The sequence below is a fragment of the Callithrix jacchus genome, chromosome 12, assembly GCF_049354715.1.
Source record: "Callithrix jacchus isolate 240 chromosome 12, calJac240_pri, whole genome shotgun sequence".
In the NCBI taxonomy this organism is placed as follows: domain Eukaryota; kingdom Metazoa; phylum Chordata; class Mammalia; order Primates; family Cebidae; genus Callithrix; species Callithrix jacchus.
In genome coordinates this window covers 115,423,374-115,445,710 of record NC_133513.1, presented here as the reverse complement: position 1 = coordinate 115,445,710, position 22,337 = coordinate 115,423,374, and the positions used below count along the sequence as shown (strand labels likewise).

Below are 22,337 nucleotides of genomic sequence, written 5' to 3'. Positions count from 1 at the left end.
AAATATTATAGACATAAAGAAGATAATTTCACAATGATTAAGAATTCGAAAAGTTAAATACAAATTCAATAAAATAAATTCTAAATTTTATACATTCTAAAATAAAGATTAAAAATTCTAAAAATCTTTGTCTAGTAACAGAGCTTCAAAATACAAGAAGCAAAAACTGGTAGAACTGAAAGGAGTAATGGACAAATCCACAATTACCGTCTGGTATTTCCAAACCCCTCTCTCAATAATTGAGTAAGTGGATAGAAAATCAGTGTGGATACAGATGACTTGAACAACATTATGGCCAATTAGTGTGACCTAATTAACACTTTGTAAACACCACCCAGTAACAGTAAAATAACATTTTATTCAAGTACAGATGAATATGTGCCAGGGAGACTGCATTCTGCACACAAATTCGAGATGATTCAAGTTATACAAAGTATCTTATGTGGCTACAATGAAATTAAATTAGGAATCAATAATAGAAAGATATCTGGAAAATCCTCAACTATTTGGAAACAATAACACGTTTCTGAATAACCCATGAGTAAAAGAAGAATGAAAGAGGGAAATTGTAAAGTATTTGAACAGAATGAAAATGAAAACAGAAATATCAAAATTTGTGGGATGCAGCTAAAACAGGATTCATTGTGACATTTATAGCACTAAAATCTTATATTTTAAACAGGTCTCAAATCAATGATGCCAGCTTCTCACCTAAGAAACTATAGAGACACTGGTCACAAAACAATGTAATTACACCTAATTCTCCTGAACTGTACACTTAGAAATGGTTAGATTAATTTTATGTTCCACCCTTTTACCACAATAAAAAATAATTTAAAAACTCAATAAGTATCAGTGTACAAAAGAAACCAGACAGCAAAGCATATATACTGTTTGATTCATTTACATAGAGTTCAAAACCAATCAGTGGTGACAGATGGCAGTTTAGTTGTTACTCTCGGGAAGGAGTATTGACAGGGAAGGAACAAGAGAGAACAATGTGGTGTGATGAAACCGACCTAGGTCCGTAACTGGGTATGATAACACAGGTACAGGAGCATAAGCATTCATCCAGCTCTCAGATTCAGACAACTCACAGTATGTCTCTAAAACAGGAATTAGAAAGAAAGTAACTTTAGAGACACTAAAAAGAGAGTGACTGCCAAGAATGTGAGAGGATGGAGTGAGGGGAATGGGTGGAGCCTCAGGGGTTTTTAAGGCAGTGAAACTAACTAATATCCTAACGATGGAGACATGACATTATGCATTTGTCAAATCCGTAGAACGTATAACACAAACTGAACCTCAGTGTAAACTACAGTGAGTCCTCAGTGCTGTCCAGTGGCTCCCAGTGGCTCTTGGAAACTGCATAGCCATATTATTGCAGGTTCTCCAATACTATGGTTTCGCTCGCTGTAGTTTTAGTATAATGATGAGAAAAAAAACTGGTCTCATTATATGTCATTTCACTTAAAATTGCAGTTTCTGAGAACCTATTAATGACACTGAGAACTTACAGTATAGACTGTTATTAATAATAATGTATCAATATTGGCTAATTAATTGAAACAAATATACTGCGTTAATACAAGGTGTTAATAATAGAGAAAACTGTATGGAGGAGGGAAGGGTGTGTGGGAACACTTCTGTACTAGCTACATGATTTTTTGGTAACTAAAACTGTTCTGAAAATAGCCTATTAATTATTTTTAAAGTGCATAGACATACATAAATTGTATATATACACACACACACACAATTTTTTGTTGTTGCTGTTTGAGATGGAGTCTCACTCTGTCACTCAAGCTGGAGCACAGTGGCACCATCTCAGCTCACTGCAACCTCTGCCTCCTGGGTTCAAGAGATTCTCCTGCCTCAGCCTCCCGAGTAGCTGGGACCACAGGCAGACACCACCACGCCCAGCTAATTTTTGTATTTTTAGTAGAAACAGCATTTCACCATGTCAGTCAGGCTAGTCTCGAACTCCTGACCTCAAGTGATCTGCCTGCCTCAGCCTCCCAAAGCGCTGGGATTACAGGAGTGAGCCACCATGCCCAGCCACACACACACATTTCTATAGGAGTGTGTGTGTGTGTGTGTATACTATAATATATATAATGTATAATATATACATATTATTAATATATATGTATGATATATACATACACATTAAGTGTGCATATATATGCATATATAATATACATATATATTATATATACCTATATACACACAATATAAATATACATATTATATATAGTATATACACTTTTATATATGTATATATTATATATGTATATTATATATGCATATATATATGCACACATAACATACCACCTTACAAAATATAGCTGTCTCACAATCAATAAAAGAACCAGAAAAAAGCAGAAGAGTGAGGAAAAGACACTAACTCTGTGAAAGCCGTTGTCTGCACATGGAGGGTGCATTGGTGATTGTTTCCTCTCCACAATGCACTCTTCGCTATGTTCCAAGTAGCTACAATAAATGGGTATTATCTCATAATGGAAAAATACTCCTCTTCCCCTCTTTTTTAAAGCCTCAAATGCTCTGTTGAAACCAGAGGAGCAGAAAGCAGGCACACACCTAATTCAGTACATGATCTTCTTTTTCAGCCTGTCCAAAGTCAGGAGCTCACTCCTCCTCTCCCTCCCACTCTCCTCTCTGTGTTTACTTCCTGCCAAAGATAAATAATGAGTCAGAAGCAGGAAAAGGAGGCGGAGGCTGCTCTCAGCTCTGCCTGACACACCCTGTTTGGGCAGGAGCATAGGAATTGATCTTAGAGTCCACCAAAGTTTGGAAGGAACAGAGAAGGCCGCTTAGGAAACGCAGGGCTGGGTCTTTAAGAGCTGGCCCCAGCCAATGCGCAAAAAGCTCAGATCTTTTTGAGTTTTCTTTTTTCTATTTCTAAGATCTGACCCAGTTTATAGGAAAATTAAGTTTTAAGGATTGACCAAGGTTGACTTTCTAATTCTGGAGACCACAACACAAATACTTTCAGACACCTGTGAGAGTGAGTTATGAGACTGGGTTTCAGGCAGCATCAACGCAGGCTGGATCCTAGTCCTCACCCTGTCATATTATGTCTGTGTGACCTCGGACAAGTTCCTTAACCTCTCTGAGCCCTGATTTCCTCTTATGGGCCCCTTAGGTCATCTACAGCCATACACAGAGCTGCCAGATGAGGTGATATGTGTGGCCCTGGGCCCAATGCTCAGCTTGCAGCAGACCAGTTCCACAAATGACAGTGAAAGGAAGGAGTAAGAAACATCCTGGCCTTTGATTTATAGCCCATTTATTTCATTGTTTCAAACCATCTTTCTTCTCTCTTTTTTTTTTTTTTGACACAGTCTCGCTCTGTCACCAGGCTGGAGTACAGTGGTGCGATCTTGGCTCACTGTAACCTCCTCTCCCTGAGTTCAAGCGATTCTCCTTCCTGAGCCTCCCGAGTAGCTGGGGCTACAGGTGCATACCACCAGGCCGGGCTAATTTTTGTATTTTTAGTAGCACGGCGTTTCACCATATTGACCAGGTTGGTCTCAAACTCCTGACCTTGTGATCTGCCTGCCTCAGCCTCCCAAAGTGCTGGGATTCATGGCAACCAGCCTCAAACCAATCACTGCCCCTGCCTTTACCTTCGGAACACTTTCCTTGCATGCATAAGCCCTTGTTTGTTTTATTTTATTTATTTTATTTTATTTTTGAGATGGAGCCTCACTCTTGTCACCCAGCTGGAGTGCGGCGGCACGATGCTCGTCACCATGCCCAGCTAACTTTTGTATTTTTAATAGAGACGGGGTTTCACCAGGTTGACCAGACTGGTCCTGAACTCCTGACCTCACGTGATCTGCCTGCCTTGGCCTCTCAAAGTGCTGGGATTATAGGCATGACGCACTGTGCCTGGCCCAGCCCTTGTTTAAAAGCAAACAAGCCACAAAGTACTTCCCTAGCTTCCTGTTACTTGCAGGATAAAATCTCAACCCCTCACCTGACTGACAGATTCTCCTCATTCCTTGTTTTCAGTGAACGTCCACTGCCTTGGTCTGCACTCACTTCCTGCTCAGCCCTAGAGAGGTCCAGTTCAGGAATTCTGCCCCTCCTGGAATGGCCCCTAGAGCCTGCCCCTTTCACTCAAGCTCCCTCCATCCCTACTAGGAGACCCTCTTTGTCCACTCCAGCCCTCAGGGAAGGCTTCTTCTGAGCCCCAATAGCACTGGGCGGAGGCGGTCACTCAGCTGCGTGGCAGAATGCAGCAGTCCTCATTGCGTGGTCCCTGGACCAGCGGCACTAATCGTGGTAACTTGTTGGAAATGCTCCGTCCCAGGCCTCACCACAGACTGGCTGCATCAGAGCCTCTGGAGGTGAGGCCCAGCAATCTGTGTCTTAATCAGCCTTGCAGGTGATCTTCATGCCCACTCAAGTTGGAGAACCATCAGGTAACAGCTAAGACTCCAGGCTGTTCAGTTTCCACTCTCCTTCATTCGGTGACAAAGTGAGACAGGGTATGGACGGGACTGGGCCCCCACCTGGACTCTACCAGACCTTGCATACCCCATCTGGTGCCATCTTTGTTGACCAAGAGACCTTGAAGAAGCGAAGGTAAGCAGCATTCACCATAATCTTACTCAAGGGAGTGAATTCTGTGGCCCGCATGCACACAAGTCCAGAAGAACGACCCATCTTCACCCCTTGCCTCATTATAATACTGAAATACCCACCCAGGTGGGGCTTATCTGCCATTTTTGGGGTTTTGTTTGTTTTATAAGCTTTCATTTTAAGTTCAGGGGTACATGTGCAGGTTTATTACATAGGTGAACTCGTTCATGGGGGTTTGTCGTAGAGATTATTTCAGTGGCCAGGTATTAAGCCTAGTGCCCATTAGTTAGTTTTCCTGATCCTCTGCCTCTTCCCAGCTTCCTCCCTCCCACAGGCCCCAGTGTCTGTTGTTCCCCTCTATGTGTCCATGTGTTCTCATCATGTAGCTCCCATGTATGAGTGAAAACATGCAGTGTTTGGTTTTCTGTTCCTGTGTTAGTTTACTAAGGATAATGACCTCCAGCTCCAACCAGGTCACTGCATCTCTGCCATTTTTTGATCATGCAATATGTGGCCTAATACGCTCTTTCACCGCCCATGCCCTCTGTGCTCTACCCTGCGTATGTAACGACATTCCTCATGCTTGTTCACGTCACCCTTTTTTTTTCTTGGAGACGGAGTCTTGCTCTGTCACCCAGGCTGGAGGGCGGTGTGGCGCTATCTCAGCTTATTGCAAGCCCCACGTCCGGAGTTCAAGCAATTTTTCCTGCTTCTGAGCCTGCCTCAGCCTACCGAGTAGCTGGGACTACAGGCGCATGCTGCCATATCCAGTAGAGACGGGGTTTCACCGTGTTGCCTGAGCTGGTCTCGAACTCCTGAGCTCAAGCAATCCACCCGCCTGCTTTGGCTTCCCAAAGTGCTGGGAGCACAGGCATGAGCAACCACACCTGGCCCACCCGTCTTAAAACACCAAAAATACCTGTCCTCGGGGAGCCAGCTGGAGAACTCCGCTCCAGTGCTACCTCCCTTGTGTTCAAACATAAGCACCTGACAAAGCCTTGTTTGGAAAATTTGCTTGGTCTTGTGTCAATTGCCATTGCTGAGAGCCTAAGCACTGTGGTCAGTAATCAAAGGCTCCAGGAATTCAGCTAGGAATCCCTCAGGGGCACTCCCTGCCTGCGTCTCACTCCCTGAGAAAAGCCAGTCATCTCTGAAACACTGCCCTTGGCCCTTCTCGGAAGGAGGAGCAAGTATGACACGGAAGCACAGGAAATGGCCAATGTCCAACCATTTTTGACCTACCTAAATGGCCATTTCTCTGGTACAATCTAATATTAAAGTTCCATTATCTGGCAAAAGGAAAAAGCTGTTCAGTCACTGGTTGGTGATATCTGAGGAGGGCGGACCCAGGACCAGTCCAAACTGGACATCCAGGTCAGCTGTACCGGTGTGGACACTGCTGAGCAAGAAAGAGGTACTGCTGCGGTTAAGCCTCACCCTAGGAGGCTGGGATCATTCTCCCTCAAGAACCCAGGAGCCTGCGCAGGGATGGTCATCAGGGAGGCACCTCCCAGACGCCGGGCAGTTGAACCACGCTGGGCTAAGTTACAACAGCGACACCACGTGGCAACCGGAAAGCAAGGCAGTTGAACTGATGGGACCCCACACTCTTCCTATGGAAGAAATTACCTGCTTTGGGGATGTGTAGACCCCATGTTCTAGCATAATTTGGAGGGAGTGAAGAGCCTCAAGGAGAAACAATGGACTCCCTACTTCTAAGGTAGATTATATCATGCTACAAGCCTCAGTTTCCTCATCCGTAGAGTGGAGACAATGCCTGGGCAGAGGGACGATCTCTGGGAATATAACCCGTGCATTCTCCCTATTCCTTCCATTGCTCCATGCCCAGCAGGTGGCCACTGCAGGCCCTTCTGTGTTTTCTGCTTCTGGAGTTTTTCCAAGTAGAAAACAGAAAGAGTTGCAGGTCAATGGATCTTCCCACCTTTTGTAAAGGCTTACATCCTCTGAAGAGAAAATGCCAGTTGTCCAATGAGGCCGAGGGACAGATGCCTCAAGGTCAATGCGCCTGACAGTGGAGAGAAAGGGCCCTGGACAGTGGGGAATCTCTGAGAGTCCCTCTCTACCTCTAGACCATGTCCTTGTGCTCAGAGGGCAATAAGCCGGGAGGGTGCTCGAGGAAACAGCCAAGGGGCTCCCAGAGCCTCACCAGAGATTTCTTCCTGCCTGCAGTGGCAGAGAAGCAGAGCACGGTGTTCACCGGTATCACAGGGAAGGTGCTGGGGTTGGGGAGGGAATGGATGATGGCCTCAATGCATCAGGATCTGGAGAAGGGATTCTGAAGGATGGCTGCCCTGGGTGATATGGTTTGGCTGTGTCCTCATCCAAATCTCATCTTGAATTCTCACGTGTTGCGGGAGGGACCCAGTGGGAGGTGGTTGAGTCATGAGGGCTGGTCTCAAACTCCCTGCACCAGCTCTCTTTTCTTTGCCTGCTGCCATCCACATAAGATGTGACTTGCTCCTCCTTGCCTTCTGCTATGATTGTGAGGCCTCCCCAGCCACGTGGAACTGTGAGTTCTTCATTAAACCTCTTTTCTTTGTAAACTGCCTAGAGTTAGGTATGTCCTTATCAGCAGTGTGAAAATGGACTAATACACAGGGGGTACTCACCAGCCTGGCAGAGTAAGGACTCAGGATCGGAACTGAATACATTATAAAAAAATGCAATGGGGCCAGGGGTGGTGGCTCACGCCTGTAATCCCAGCACTTTGGGCGGCCAAGGCAGGCAGATCACTAGGTCAGGAGATCAAGACCATATTGACCAACTTGGTAAAACTCTGTCTCAACTAAAAATACAAAAATTAGCTGGGCCTGGTGGCATGTGCCCGTAATCCTAGCTACTCGGGAGACTGAGGCAGGAGAATTGCTTGAACCAGGGAGTCAGAGGTTGCAGTGAGCTGAGATTGTGCCACTGCACTCCAGCCTGGCAACAGAGTGAAACTCCGTCTCAAAAAAAAAAAAAAAAAAAAAAATGCAGTGATCTATTGCTCACACAGAGCATTTGGCACAGTGCTGGCACCCATACTGAAATGAACGTTAAATGCTCTTTAGCCTTCTTGGTGATGCCAAGGACGAGTGACTCACTGAAACTGCACACAGGAGAGCCTGCTCAGCCAGGAGCGATGGACTCAGGGCTGGACTCAGGACTGGACTGACTGTCAGCCCTTGCAGAGTAGGGGGCCTGTTCCTTCTTGATAGATGGATTCTGAGTTAATACAGGGCCTTGCACTGTAGACACACATTTATGGAGGAGAGTCATGTTTTTAATTCTGAACAAGAAACCGCTTTTTTGAGCATGTTCTTGGAAGGAACCTCTTTTTTTTTTTTTTTGAGATTGAGTATCCCTCTGTCATCCAGGCTGGAGTGCAGTGGCGCAATCTCGGCTCACCACAGCCTCCAACTCCCAGGCTCAAGTGATTCTCCTGCCTCAGCCTCCCGGGTAGCTGGGATTACAGGCACACGCCACCACGCCCAGCTAATTCTTGTATTTTTAGTAGAGACGGGGTTTCACCATGTTGGTCAGGATGGTCTTGATCTCCTGACCTTGAGATCCACACGCCTTGGCTTCCCAAAGTGTTGGGATTACAGGTGTGAGCCACTGTGCCTGACCAAAAGGCACCTTTTTTATGCTCAATTTGCATGCCAATGAGACGCCATTCTTCCAGGAAAAATAATAATTGACTAAAGCTGGGGAACAAGCAACAAAAGCCCTTTGAGCTGCTGCTACTCTTCAGTCCAGCTGTGACACAGGCCTCTTAGGAGATCCCAGACCTCACCAGGAGGGAGACAGAAGAGCTGGACCCCAGGCCTCAGCCAGAGTGGCTTCCCTTGTGTGGGATTCCAGAAAAGACAAATCCTTTCACTAGCTTCATAGTCATCTGGAGCCAATTTAGAGGTCTCATTAGAACCGAAGACTAAAACCTTTGTCCTGTGACCCTGATGAAAAGTTCATAGAAATGGAACAGCCATGGGGGTCTGGGGAGGTAAAGGAGACACCATCTTCAGCAGAGAAGAGAGATCAAATGTGCTGTTTGAGGCATCGTTCTCTGATTCCCTCAGCAAAAAACACGCTACCCATCTGATTGCCTTTCCCCTAAAGAAATCCAGAACTCCTGCCAGGATGCCCCAAGTGCCTCCTCTGGAAAGCCACATTGCACAAGCCACCCAGGAAATAATGACCCCAGCATGGAAATTCCTGCCACCAGAGGTTGCTCTTACTTACCCAAAACAAAAAAAAATGTCACTTTGAGTCTTAAGGTTTTGAAAAGCTATGAAGTAGCATGTGACCCAAAGTTTCACTGTCTGTGATGGGCTGATCATTCAATTTTGCATTTTTGTTCCATGGTGTTGCTGTACATTTGTTTCCCAAAAAGCCTGTCACGATAGACTCCTGGGAGCTGCACTCCAATTGTTCAGGAGAGTTTTTCTCACCAATTCCACGGCCCGTTTGTGAGTTGAACCCACAAGCAGTTATTAAGTTCCCCCAGAGTTCTTGGTGTGTGTCCATGCTGGACACCAGGTGCTCGAGTCTCCTGGACTACTGCTGTGTATCCCCCAAAACTATGACTATGGGGCCCACATGGGGAGATGGCCAGGAGAGAGCCCCGTCATGGAGCCCTAGGGCCCGGCTGTGGTTCATAACAAGAGCCAGTGACCAGCTGGGCACAGTGGCTCACACCTGTAGTCCCAGCACTTTGGGAGGCCATGGCAGGTGGATCACCTGAGGTGAGGAGTTAGAGACGAGCCAGGCCAATATGGTGAAACACTGTCTCTACTAAAAATACAAAAATTAGCTGGGCATGGTGGCAGGCGCCTGTAATCCCAGCTACTTGGGAGGCTGAGGCAGGAGAATCGCTTGAACCAGGGAGGCAGAGGTTGCAGTGAGCCGAGATCGCGCCACTGCACTCCAGCCTGGGAAAGACTCCATCTCAAAAAAGAAAAAAGAAAAGAAAGGCAGTGACTGATGGGCCACCCCTGCACTGGCCACATCCCACTGCCACAGTTGGTTTCTGGGGTTCATCTGCCAGCCTCCCTGGGACGAAGGGCTTGTGTGGCTTTGGTCATTGTGCCCTCAGTCCTCTGTTTCACAGCCCAGTCCCCTCAATGGTCACCACGCTGGGATACAGACTCCACTTAGCCACAGACTAGATGCTGATAAATCCCTGGGAACCCTTGACATCTTCCATTTTAAGTTCTGACAATGAAGATAAGCTGGAGCGTGGCTGGAATTGAAGTCTATAATTACTAATTTCATCTTTGGGCAGGAAAACAAGGACGGATTTTTCAGTCACTTGCAGGCCTAGCCAATCAGAGAGGTCTGTGAACCACTGCTTGGAACATCTCACCACTGAGGACAATAGCATGTGTTTAAGGGTCCAGTTTCCAAAGCAAATGGGGCAAAGCTAATGCTGGAGCAGGCAATGAGCTGCGCAGGCCTTGGGCTGCATCCACCCTCCAGAGCCAGCCTCCTACCTGGATGTGTCTTCTCTGTGGTCAGGACTTCCGGGCGTGTCCTGCTGCTTCCTTTTTATATTCTGGCTGTTCCCAGGTGGTTGCGCAGACCTGGGGGTCTGAGCTGATGAAATCCTCTGAGCCAGGAGAAAGAGAAATTGGAAAGGAAATCAGATAGGAGTCTCTGAAAACACAAAAACATTTATCAACAGTGCACCGACCATAGCATTCAAGGTAAGGTCATTCACTTGCTGTGCCATCCAACGAAGCACCTACTATGTGTAGCACTGAACGAGGCTTTGAGGATATATGGGGGGCAAAGCAGAGGTGGCTGCTGCTCTCATACATCAGAGAAGAAACTAAGTTAAGCAATTCCAACTGAACGCTTTAGCAGAAAAGCAGAACTGCGGGCACCTGTCATACTCTGTGGTCGCTCGCTCCCTAGAAGTGGAACCATTTAAACTAAGGCTGAACGTGTCCGGTTTGCTTGCGGCACTACTGAAATGAAAGCACATTTTCCTCCCTCCACTCCTGATGGCTTCACATATCAGAATTCAGCTGGAAGCCCAGGGATAAAATTCACTGAAAGAAGAAAACGATGAACCTTAGAAATCTCGACCCAACCACGTGGGATCCTAACCACTCTGAGAGCTGGTCACCCTCTCTTTCACTTCCAGGATAAGCTTGTCCCCTGGTCAGTTGATCCGTTGTTGTTGTTGTTTTTATAATCTATATCCATACAGACTAGTTGATTTTTAAAACCAGGATGCAAAAATATAAGGCTCAATCAAAACTTTAAATCACAGGACAGAGATGAGATTTTAAAAAAACAAAACCCAATTTAAGTGATGCTAATTTTGTATAACATAAAAATCAGAAAAAGGGAAAGGGCTTTTGTAAATCCCAAGCCGTATTTCCCAAAGCAGTGATTGTCTTTTCCTTTTTTTTTTCTTGTTCTTTTTTTCTTTTTTTTTGAGACGAAGTCTTGCTCTGTTGCTCAGGCTGGAGTGCAGTGGCATGATCTCAGCTCACTGCAACCTCCACCCCCCAGGTTAAAGCGATTCTCCTGCCTCAGCCTCCCGAGTAGCTGGGACTACAGGCACCCGCCACCACATCTGGCTAATTTTTGTATTTTCAGTAGAGACAGGGTTTCACCCTATTGGCCAGGCTGGTCTCAAACCCCTGACCTTGTGATCCACTCACCTCAGCCTCCCAAAGTGCTGAGATTACAGGCATGTGCCATGGCGCCCGGCCTATTGTCTTTCATTTTGTTTCCCCAGCAGTTACTCTGTGTCCCCTGCCCCAAACAATACACACCCCTCCTTCTGGGATGGGGTCTGACTTCTTTTAAGAACAATTCTACCCATACCCTCTCCCCCTGAGGTTCTCATGGAAAATGCCAGTCAGAGTGCCCCATGTCCCTGCCCACTAGAGTGTGCATGACACTCAGGTCAAGCCAGGACCTTCTACGGGATTCCCTGAAGAACCACAGTGGTTCTGGTTGTGGGGGTTCTATAGAAGGTGAGTGCAGGAGTCACCTGCAGCCTTGTTTCCAGCTGTGATGGAAGAAGCCAACACAGCAAGACACAGCAGAGCTGGCAGGCAGAGAGAGGCCAAGATGCTGGGCAGAGGGAGCAGCCCCACGGGAGCCGAGGCCTCGTTCTGCCCCAGCCGTCCAGGGGCTCTGTGATGAGGCCGCATGAGTTTCCCCTTTTCACCTCAGCTGGTACGAGCTGAATTTCTGTCACTGGCAACTAAGCGTGCATTCCCCCAACCACCAGATCAGCTTGGAGGAAAAGCAAAGTATTCTGTGGTCAAACACCTTTGACAAGTGCTACATAATACAGGCCTCTTTTAGAAATTCACAATGTACGTTAGCATGGCAAGGATTCTGAATTCTACAGCAGAATAACTTGCTGAATTTTAATTCAGAGTTTGCCAGAATTTCTTGCCCACAGGACTCTTTGTTTATGTACCGCAGTTTAACATCTCACACAACTTGCGTTACACGGAGCACACATTTGAAGACAGCACCAGACCTCATTTCTTTCTCCCTTGCTTAAATCTAGCAGATGGTGCAAATCTGTAGGACAGACATTCCCTAGCCCGTGGGCACCTTCATGAAAATCAGAAGGTGGCACTCTTCTGGGCCAAATGCGTGCACTGGGAGCAGATCATGCCACTGTGTGAGTTAGAAACAGCTTCCCTAGCCAGGCGTGGTGGCTCATGCCTGTAATCCCAGCACTTTGGGAAGCTGAGGCGGGAGGACTGCTTCAGCCCAGAAGTTTGAGATCAGCCTGGGCAACATGGTGAAACCCATCTCTACAAAAAAGGAAATGGAAATGGAAAGGAAAGGAAAAGAAATGAAAGGAAGAGGGAGGGAGAGAGAAAGAAAGGAAAGGAAGAGAGAAAAAGGGAGGGAGGGAAGGAAGGAAGGGAGGAAGAGAGGAAGGGAGGGAGAGCGGAGGAAAGAAGGAAAAGAGGAAGGGAAGGAGGGAGGAAGGGAAGGAGGGAGGAAGGGAAGGAGGGAGGAAGGGAAGGAGGGAGGAAGAGAGGAAGGGAGAAAGAAGGAAAGGAGGGAGGGAAGAGGAAGGAAGGGAGGAAGGGAAGAAGGGAGGGAGGAAAAGAGGGAGGAAGGGAAGGAGGGAAGGAGGGAGGGAGGGAAGGAGGGAAGGAAGAAAGAAGGAAAGGAGGGAGGGAAGAGGAAGGGAGGGAGGAAGGGAAGAAGGGAGGGAGGAAAAGAGGGAGGAAGGGAAGGAGGGAGGAGGGAGGAAGGAAAAGAGGGAGGAAGGGAGGGAGGGAGGGAAGAGGGAGGAAGGAAAGGAGGGAGGAAGATAAGGAGGGAGGAAGGGAAGGAGGGAGGAAGGGAGGGAGGAAGGAAGGAAGGGAAGGAGGGAGGGAGGGAGGAAGGGAAGGAGGGAGGGAGGGAAGGAGGAAGGAAGAAGGAAAGGAGGGAGGGAGGGAGGAAGGAAAAGAGGGGGGAAGGAGGGAGGAAGGGAAGGAGGAAGGAAGGGAAGGAGGGAAGGAGGGAGGGAGGGAAGGAGGGAAGGAAGAAAGAAGGAAAGGAGGGAAGGAGGGAAGGAGAAAGAAAATTTTTAAAAAGGCTCCATTCCTCCCCTCACATTGCTCACAGTCTAGGGAGATAGACCCCAGCCCTAGGGCTGCAGGGGTGTGAACACAGAGGGCACCCAAGAGGATAGTAGGTATGGCTCCTGCCTGGGGTGAAGAAGACAGCCTCCAAGGTCCCTCAGGAAGGGGGTGTCCCCACCCATCAAACTCTATCAACCACTAGTCTGGGGACTTTGTACATTAATCTTGGCATTTCTGCAGCACACGTAAAAGCAAATCATCTGCCTAGTCTGCACCTGGGGACTTGTTGACCGTCAGACTTGTTGGGTGGGCTGCAGTCCTTGACCTTCAGACACCAGCCTGAAGAGCAGGCTAGCTTTGGCTAGGTTTCCCCTCCCTGGTGCACTTTTCTGAGTGGCTGGCTATCTGTGTTCATCCCATTGTGTCCAAAGGTAAAATGTAATAGATGCTTCATCTCTCAGGCACACATACGGTCTAGTGCTAACATGAATACTACAATTCTAAAATTTTCTTTCATTTTAGCTGAAAGACAGAAGGAGGGGGAAATAAAACAACAGCCACCAGGTGCGGTGGTTCTCACCTGTAATCCCAGCACTTTGGGAGGCCGAGGCAGGTGGATCACCTGAGGTCAGGAGTTCAAGACCAGCCTGACCAACACAGAGAAACCCCATCTCTACTAAAAGTACAAAATTAGCCGGGTGTGGCAGTGCATGCCTATCATCCCAGCTACTTGGGAGGCTGAGGCAGGAGAATTGCTTGAGTCGGGGAGGTGGAGATTGCGGTAAGCCGAGATCACACCATTGCATTCCAGCCTGGGCAACAAGAGCAAAACTCCGTCTCAAAATAAACAAACAGCAATAAATGGTCCTGTTATTGAGCATTAACTAATGCCAGGCACTGGGCCAGTATCTTTCCTAAACTATGCCATTGAATCTGCACAACTGTCTAATGAGAAAGATGGATACTTGTGTCCCTGTTTTAGAGCTGAGGCTTCGAGAAGTTTAGTCACTGCGCTAAGATCACACAGCAGTGGAATCTAGACATAACCAATTATCTCTGATTCCAGAGCCAGGACACGGCATAGAAGTTTGAGCCCTTCCATGGGGCAGTGTTGAAAGAGGCAGAGGGAGCTGGGAGTGATTCCTCACACAAGAGGGGGCTGCTGACCCAAAGTTGGCTTGACCTCCATTCTGGCTGAGCCAATCCTTAATGAGTGCCCCTGCCCTGCCCCAGCGGGCCTCAGCCTCCTGATCGGTGCATCCAAGGGCAGTCATCCCTATAGGACAGTGTATAGTCAAGACCATGGAAACTTTCAATCACCTTCAGTTCACACTCTATAATCATCTTCAGAGAAAGATTTCTTTTTTTTGAGACCAACTCTCACTGTGGTACCCAGGCTGGAGTTCAGTGGCATAATCTCAGCTCGCTGCAACCTCTGCCTCCCAGGTTTAAGCAATTCTCCTGCCTCAGCCTCCTGAATAGCTGGGGCTACCGGCACACACCACCATGCCCAGTTAATTTTTATATTTTTAGTAGAGACGGGGTTTCACCATATTGGCCAGGCTTGTCTCGAACTCCTGATCTCAAGTGATCCACCTACCTCAGCCTCCCAAAGTGCTGGGATTACAAACATGAGCCACCATGTCCAGCCAAGATTCTTTGTCTATACATCATAAATATTTGAATGCATGATTCTCACATTTTACTATAATAACTCAAGATTAATAATACAGAGTGAGTGGCATTTTTATATCAGGGTCCTGCATTTTTGAAGTTTTAACCCAATTTCTGCTTGTCTGACTGCCATGCAAACCTCAGCTCCTAACACCTGAGGCCAGGCTCCCCTTTCAATCACCACATGACTTGCTGAAAATATTCTGCCAATAATTTAGCAGATAAATCTCATGTCCAGTATTCCAGGAGCAAGATTTCTTTAAATTAATTCTGGAAAGAAGGTGAGTAACAGCCCAGACGATGCAAACAACAGATGGAATAAGGAGACAGATCTTTGTTCCAAGTCCAGGGGGAGAAAGGGACCACGTGGACATTTCCTCAGGCAACTGACTATAACAAGGGCTTGGATTTGTCTTTGAAGAAGAAGAAAAAAAGCTCCACCATTTTTTTTTTTTTTTTAAATGGAGTTTTGTTCTTGTTGCCCAGGCAGAGTGCAACGGTGCCATCTTGGCTCATTGCAACCTCCACCTCCCTGGTTCAAGCAATCTCCTGCCTCAGTCCCCAAGTAGCTGGGATTATAGGCATGCACCACCACGCCCAGCTAATTTTGTAAATTTTTTTAGTAGAGACAGGGTTTCTCCATGTTGGTGAGGCTGGTCTCCGACTCCCGACCTCAGGTGATCCACCCGCCTCAGCCTCAGCCTCCTAAAGTACTGGGATTACAGGCAGGAGCCACTGCTCCCAGCTCACTTCCCTTTTTAATAGAAAGCTAATCTGCAAGAATGATACTTGTTCTCCTCAACAGAAACTTATCTGGATGGAGGAGTTAAAATAAAAGTAACAGAAATATCTGTGTGAGGCCAAGGGGCGGCGGCTCACACCTGTAATCCCAGCACTTTGGGAGGCCGAGGCGGGCGGATCAGATCACAATGTCAAGAGATCGAGACCATCCTGGCCAACATGGTGAAACCCCGTCTCTACTAAAAATACAAAAATCAGCTGGGCGTGGTGGCACGTGCCTGTAATCCCAGTTACTCAGGAGGCTAAGGCAGGAGAATCACATGAACCCAGTAGGTGGAGGTTGCAGTGAGCTGAGATTGTGCCAGTGAACTCCAGCCCGGTGACAGAGCAAGACTGTCTAATAATAATAAGAAAAGAACAAGCCATGTGAATGGCACGTTGCACTTTTCAAAGCTCTTTGACATCCATCTGATTCTCACAAAATCCCGTGAACTATAACAGGCAGGTAAAATAATGTTTTCCATTTTACTAATGAGAAACAGAGGCCTGCCTTCTGCCCTCTGCAAGTCTCCTGCCTTGAAGTCCAATGCTCTTTCCACCAGAATACTGACACCCCACATTTACAGAACATTTACAGAGCATTCTTTCTGCTACAACAGCAGCAACCTATTATGAACACTTTCTATGTGCCAAGTACTGCTCTTTTAAGTGCTTCACATATTTAAACTCATTCAATCCTTAGAACCCAATATTATAGCTAAGAATGCCGAGCACAGAGAGGTTAAGCCACTTGCCCAAGGTCACACAGCTTGGAAGTGGTGGAGCCAGGATTTGGACCAGGATGGTTTGGCTCCAGAGTCTGTGCTCTTGTCCCTGCCTTAACCTGCTTCACCATACTGTGGAATTTGTTGCTTTATGGTCTCTGCCGTTATAGCAACTGGACATTTGAGAAGAATGTGGCAGGAGCCTAGATTTAATGCCCAGAATAGCACCTGGCACAGAAGAGGCAGTCCATAAATATTTGTTGAATGTATGAAAAATAGGTTATTCTTATTTAGTCTGGTGGCCACGTCTGCAAACTGAAGGACCCACCCTCAGCCCTTGGAGCTCTCGCTTTTGCCACATTCCCTAGTGTCTTTGAATCTCCCCTTCCTGTTCCCCATCCTTAGCAATGTCTTAAGCTCTACTGCTTACTGGATTCCAAAGGACCTGTGTGTCAACAGGCATCCCTGCAAAACAGCATGCGTTTCTAAAGTTACCCTTTCCACTTCCAAATCGCAGGCTGGAAAAACAATTGGCAAGCCTCGCAGGACACGTGGACTCGCCCAGTTGCTTCTTCAGATCTTTCCTTTGCTGCCATTGCTTGAGTAAACAAAGTCTTCCGTTGGCTCTGGAACACTCCAGAGCCTGGAGTCTATTTTAAAGCAATCTTTAAACAGTTACAGCAATTTTCCAGTCCTAAAAAATATGCTTTGGAAGGAGCTAAAGTATTTCACCATCAAAAAAAAAAAATAATTCCACTTACCTCTTAAATGCTTCATCACTCTAGACAGACCACAGCTTACTGGTCATGCCAACAGCCTTAATTAAACCATGCTTAACTGACCTGGTTATATCATGGCCAGAGTGTCTCCTCAAGTTGCCCCCTCTTTGAACAAGCTCCTTGGGAGCAGCGTGACTGCAGGTGAATGCTGGGAAGTGGACCAGAGGTCATCCCCATGGCATTAGGAATTGAATTTCAGAAACAACTGCCAGGCTGGCCAAATATGGAGGATGAACACATGCTCTGCGCTCGAGCCAGCAGGCTGCCCGTCTTCCCTGTCAAGGGGAGGCAAATGCTCACACCAGTGCTGCTACATCATCCCAAATGTTTCTTCACCTCCAAGGCGGCACAAAACATTGGTGAATACAGTTTGCAAAGGACCCCTCAGCCTAACCTAGCAGGTACTCTGTCAGGCCAACAAGCGAAAGGCCGTCAGGGTGGAACTTCAGCTTTCCACAAACGGAATGTTTTCTGATGTGATGCAGCGTGATAGAGCAGAAGAAATGAGTGAGCTTCCAAATCAGAGAGCGCTGGGTTTGGGTCCTCGCCCTTCCTTTAAATGACGCAGAATAACAGAATAGAGTTTGACGTGTGATTTTGATGCTTATGCCTCATGAATAGTAAAGGCTGAGCCTAGGTTCGGGGTAGACTCTGATGACTAAAGCAGGCAGGGTGTAAAACGTTAACTTTAGGAGAAGCTGGGGAAGCATCTGTATGGGAGTTCTCTGTACAATCATTGCAACTTTTCTGTAAATCTGAAAATATTCTTTTTTCTTTTTTTTTTTTTTTGAGACAGAGTCTTGCTCTGTTGCCCAGGTTAGGTGCAGTGATGCAATCTCAACTCACTACAACCTCCGCCCCCTCTAGGTGCAAGCAATTCTCCTGCCTCAGCCTCTTGAGTAGCTGGGATTACAGGTACACGCCACCACACTGGGCTAATTTTTGTATTTTTAGTAGAGACAGGGTTTTACCACATTGGTCAAGGCTGGTCTCAAACTCCTGACCTTGTGATCTGCCTTCCTCGGCCTCCCAAAGTGCTGGGATTACCGGCGTGAGCCACCGCGCCCAGCCAAATCTGAAAATATTCTAAGAAGTTGGCCAGGCATGGTGGCTCACACCTGTAATCCCAACACTTTGGAAGGCTGAAGCAGGCAGATCACTTGAGGTCAGCAGTTTGAAACCAGCCTCACCAACATGGTAAAACCTTGTCTCTATTATAAATACCAAAACTAGCCAGGCATAGTGGTGGGCACCTATAGTCCCAGCTACTTGGGAGGCTGAAACATAAGAATAGCTTGAACCTGGGAGGTGGAGGTTGCAGTAAGCCAAAATCACACACTACACTTCGGTCTGGGCAACAGAGTGAGACTCTGTCTGAAAAATACATACATACATACATAAAGTAAAAAGCTTAATTTAAAAAGAGAGTCATAGTTCCTACTACCCTTGTGGAATTTTGAATATTGTGAATGAATGAGTGATATGTAATAAACAAATCTACCTTCCCTTCCTCAAAAGCATTTGGGTCACAGGCAGTGGGCATTACCCTAAAAGGACTCAGGAATCTCAAAGATCTAAGAGGTGACACGTTCTGATGTCTTCAGTCTGTAGGGGAAAGGGAAAGCTTTGAGGCTTTAAAAACACGCCCCATAGGGCTGGGCGCCGTGGCTCAAGCCTGTAATCCCAGCACTTTGGGAGGCCGAGGTGGGTGGATCACGAGGTCAAGAGATCGAGACCATCCTGGTCAACATGGTGAAACCCCATTTCTACTAAAAATACAAAAAATTAGCTGGGCATGGTGGCGCGTGCCTGTAATCCCAGCTACTCAGAAGGCTGAGGCAGGAGAATTGCCTGAACCCAGGAGGCAGAGGTTGCGGTGAGCCGAGATCGCGCCATTGCACTCCAGCCTGGGTAACAGGAGCAAAACTCCATCTAAAAAAAAAAAAACATGCCCCATATTGATGACCTGTATGTATTTAATATTTTAGAAACAGTATGATTTAAAGAGAGTTGGGCGAGGTCAGAAAGCCTAAATCCATGTGCCCTTGGTCAGATCAGTTCCCCTCTCCAAGCCTCTCTCTCTCCATCCATAAACTGGGGGCCACAATCTCTGCCGTTCCCTACCTCAGTGGGTGACAGGAATACCTTGCAAACAAGAACTGTACAAATAGAAGGGAGAGTCTCTTTATGCAAAGAGCTGGGCGTGTCAGGATGGCCTATACTGTGTTGTGATGTTTCTTTGATTATACATAAGGTACAGACATAAGCCTTATTTTTTTGCCCCTCTAGAATCCCTGTATCCATTCGTTTTCATGCTAGAGCGGCAAGAGGTTTGGTTTAAGAATGAGCAGGCAGGAGGCAGTAGTCCTGAAACCCAAGCTTTACGCTTATTTAGCTGTAAGTCTTTGAGTTCTACACCTCCAGTGCCGTATCTGTAGAGTGGGGATCATAACTGCAGGGTTCTTCTGAAGGTTAAATGAAGGACAAGGCTAGACCATCATAGACATTGTACATGCTGGTTATTATTGTATAAAGAAGAAATAGATTCAAAACTCCTTAACGATGAGCCCCAGTGGCTATCTCAGCTTAGAACAAAAGCAGTTAATCAGAAGTTCAGGCTGGGTGCAGTGTGCTAAAACCTGTAATCCTAGCACTTCGGGAGGCCAAGGTGGGTGGATCACTTGAGGTCAGGAGTTCGAGACCAGCCTGGCCAACATGATGAAACCTCCTCTCTACTAAAAATACAAAAATTAGCTGGGCATGGTGGCAGGGGCCTGTAATTCCAGCTACTTGAGAGGCTGAGGCAGGAGAATCGCTTGAACCTGGGAGGTGGAGGTTGTAGTGAGCCGAGATTTCGCCACTGAACTCCAACCTAGGCAACAGAGTGAGACTCTGTCTCAAAAAAATAAAAAAAGAACAGAAGTTCAGTTCCATCACTCCTCCTAAACTTAACATTTTACACATTTGTTCAGATGATGCATCTGGCCAAAACCTGGAGCCATGCTGTTCAGCCACTGGAGTGAAAACTAGCACCCACCCTCCCAGCTGGGGGAACCTCAGAGCAGAGGCTGTGAGAGCAGTAAAGAAACTCAGCTGCAATGGCTCATGCCTGTAACCCTAGCACTTTGGGAGGCCAAGGCGGGTGGATTGCCTAAGCTCAGAGTTCGAGACTAGCCTGGGCAACACAGTGAAACCCTGTCTCCACTAAAATACAAAAAATTAGCCAGGAGTGGCAGCATGTGCCTGTAATCCCAGCTACTTGGGAGGCTGAGAAAGGAGAATCGCTTGAACCTGAGAGGTGGAGGTTGCAGTGAGCCAAGATCGCACCATTGAACTCCAGCCTGAGCGACAGAGCAGGACTCTGTCACCAAAAAAAAAAAAAAAAAAAAAAGAAAGAAAGAAAAGGAAAGAAACTCTCTACTGTCATAAAGATTGAATTAATTCTTGCTGTTTAATTTGCTCTTTGCTCAACTTCTTTCCCATTCAACACAGTTAAAGTAGCCCAGATGCCCCCTGCTGCCTGTGGAATGTTGGGAAATGCTGCCTATCCTGGGCTGACTGGTGCTGCTGTAACGTTGAGCTCCTTGAGTTCCTCAAGAACTAAATAAGCGACCTTCGAGTAACCCTAGAGCACCAAGCATAGCTTTAAACAAGATGTGCACATTCATTTGGGGCTTTCCTCTGTCAAGCAAAGTAACAATAACCACATGGGGCCTGAGCAATGGACAACCTCAGCCTTTTGTGATGACCTGACCCTGGGGACGACTTGCACACACAGATTCTCCTGTCCTGGTCCTCTGTTCCTCAGAGGTCCATAGTGCTGAGGTCCCCTTTAGGAGCAAACCTTACCCAGGCCACATCTATACACAGAGCAGGGACCCAACCTGGGAGACCTGCCCAGGCTGGGGGAGGCGTGCCTGCTGAGCTGGCTCTAGGTCCCTCTGATGTTGCCTCCTTCCTGCTCATCTGCAGCTCTGAGCTCAAACATCAGCTCCCAGGAGCGCCTTCCCTGACACCCCGGCTAGGTCTGGGGTCTATGCACCTGTCTTCTTGCTGCATAGCATTGATCACAGTTTCTATAGTTGAAAATTATATTTTTTGGTACTTGCTACAGAAACACCCAGAAAATAGAAATGTCGGAATGGAGTTACCCAAATGATGACCTGTTTTTAAGTCAGATCATTATAATAATTGGATTGAATGTCTTTTATTCCTCCCCACAGGGTCAGAGCCATAAATGGGAATCATGACAGCCCCATGGCCAAGGGGAAGTCTAGAAAGTGGTACTATAGGGATTAGGGTTGTCCTTCCCCTATGAAAAACACGTGCTTGGAGCTTGGAGCTTGGGTGTCCCCTGTAGGGTCTCCAGAACTGAACAACTGTGAAGCCTACCTTAGGGATTTGGGGCTGTGGGCTGGCATGGCCCTCATTTCACCATAGAGCTTTCTTTTTTTTTTTTTTCAGACGGAGTCTTGCTTTGTCACCAAGCTGAAGTGCAGTGGCACAATCTCGACTCACTGAAACCTCCACCTCCCAGGTTCAAGTGATTCTCTTGCCTCAGCCGCCCATGTAACTGGGACTACAGGTGTGTGCCACCATGCCCAGCTAATTTTTTGTATTTTTAGTAGAGACAGGGTTTCACCATGTTAGCCAGGAAGGTCTTGATCTCCTGACCTCACGATCCTTCCACCTTGGCCTCCTAAAGTGCTGGGATTATAGGCGTGAGTCATTGCGCCTGGCCAAAGAGCTTTCTACACAAGTCATAATGCATGAAACCCCAGGAAGGGCTGTCAAGTGGGGACAGCTCTCATCACAGTGTCACCACCAGTTCTTTCCCAGAGAGGGACACATGTAAGCCAGGACCCTGACCCTCCTGGGGACAGGTGCTGCTGCCCTTGGCTGGGTATTAGACATTCTCCCAACTTCACATTGGACCGTTTCCTCCCGCCCCTAAATTAGTTCCCCTCCAGAGCCTTGGTTATACCTGTGGCTTTCTCTTCATTTCCAACCATCATTTGGTGCAATACACCACCTGGCCAAGTGTGCTTTAGTCTCCGAAGCTGCTTGGAGCCCCCTGAGAACAGCCTCCCAGGAGATCTAAGTGAGTCCATTCCCGAAGGAAGGAGCAAGAGTAACAAGAAGGACTCAGCTTGCTGCAAAAGGCACCCACAGGCAGGCGGGGCTGAGGCTCCATGGCCCCAGCTCAG

General features: G+C 47.2%; 1 protein-coding gene and 1 long non-coding RNA gene across 45 annotated transcripts in view; one reads left to right on the top strand and one right to left on the bottom strand.

Annotated features, from left to right (window-relative positions):
* TACC2 (transforming acidic coiled-coil containing protein 2) overlaps positions 1-22,337 on the bottom strand; it is a 246,073-nt gene that overhangs the window by 180,005 nt on the left and 43,731 nt on the right. For 37 of the 43 annotated variants that reach the window (XM_035269317.3, XM_054243402.2, XM_035269326.3 and 34 more), the window contains one exon: positions 10,104-10,219. In XM_035269317.3, coding sequence (XP_035125208.3) covers positions 10,104-10,219 — 116 coding nt within the window. Of the gene's footprint in view, positions 1-10,103; positions 10,220-17,112; positions 17,244-22,337 lie in introns of those variants that run through there. The other 6 variants (XM_078346676.1, XM_078346678.1, XM_078346679.1 and 3 more) reach the window with 2 other exon arrangements.
* LOC118146416 (uncharacterized) overlaps positions 4,013-22,337 on the top strand; it is a 45,185-nt gene continuing 26,860 nt past the window's right edge. Inside the window, exons 1-2 of one of the 2 annotated variants that reach the window (XR_013525161.1) lie at positions 4,013-6,331; positions 21,595-21,715. This is a non-coding gene — a long non-coding RNA (uncharacterized LOC118146416). The remainder of the gene's footprint in view (positions 6,332-21,594; positions 21,716-22,337) is intronic. The other variant, XR_004732214.3, reaches the window with a different exon arrangement.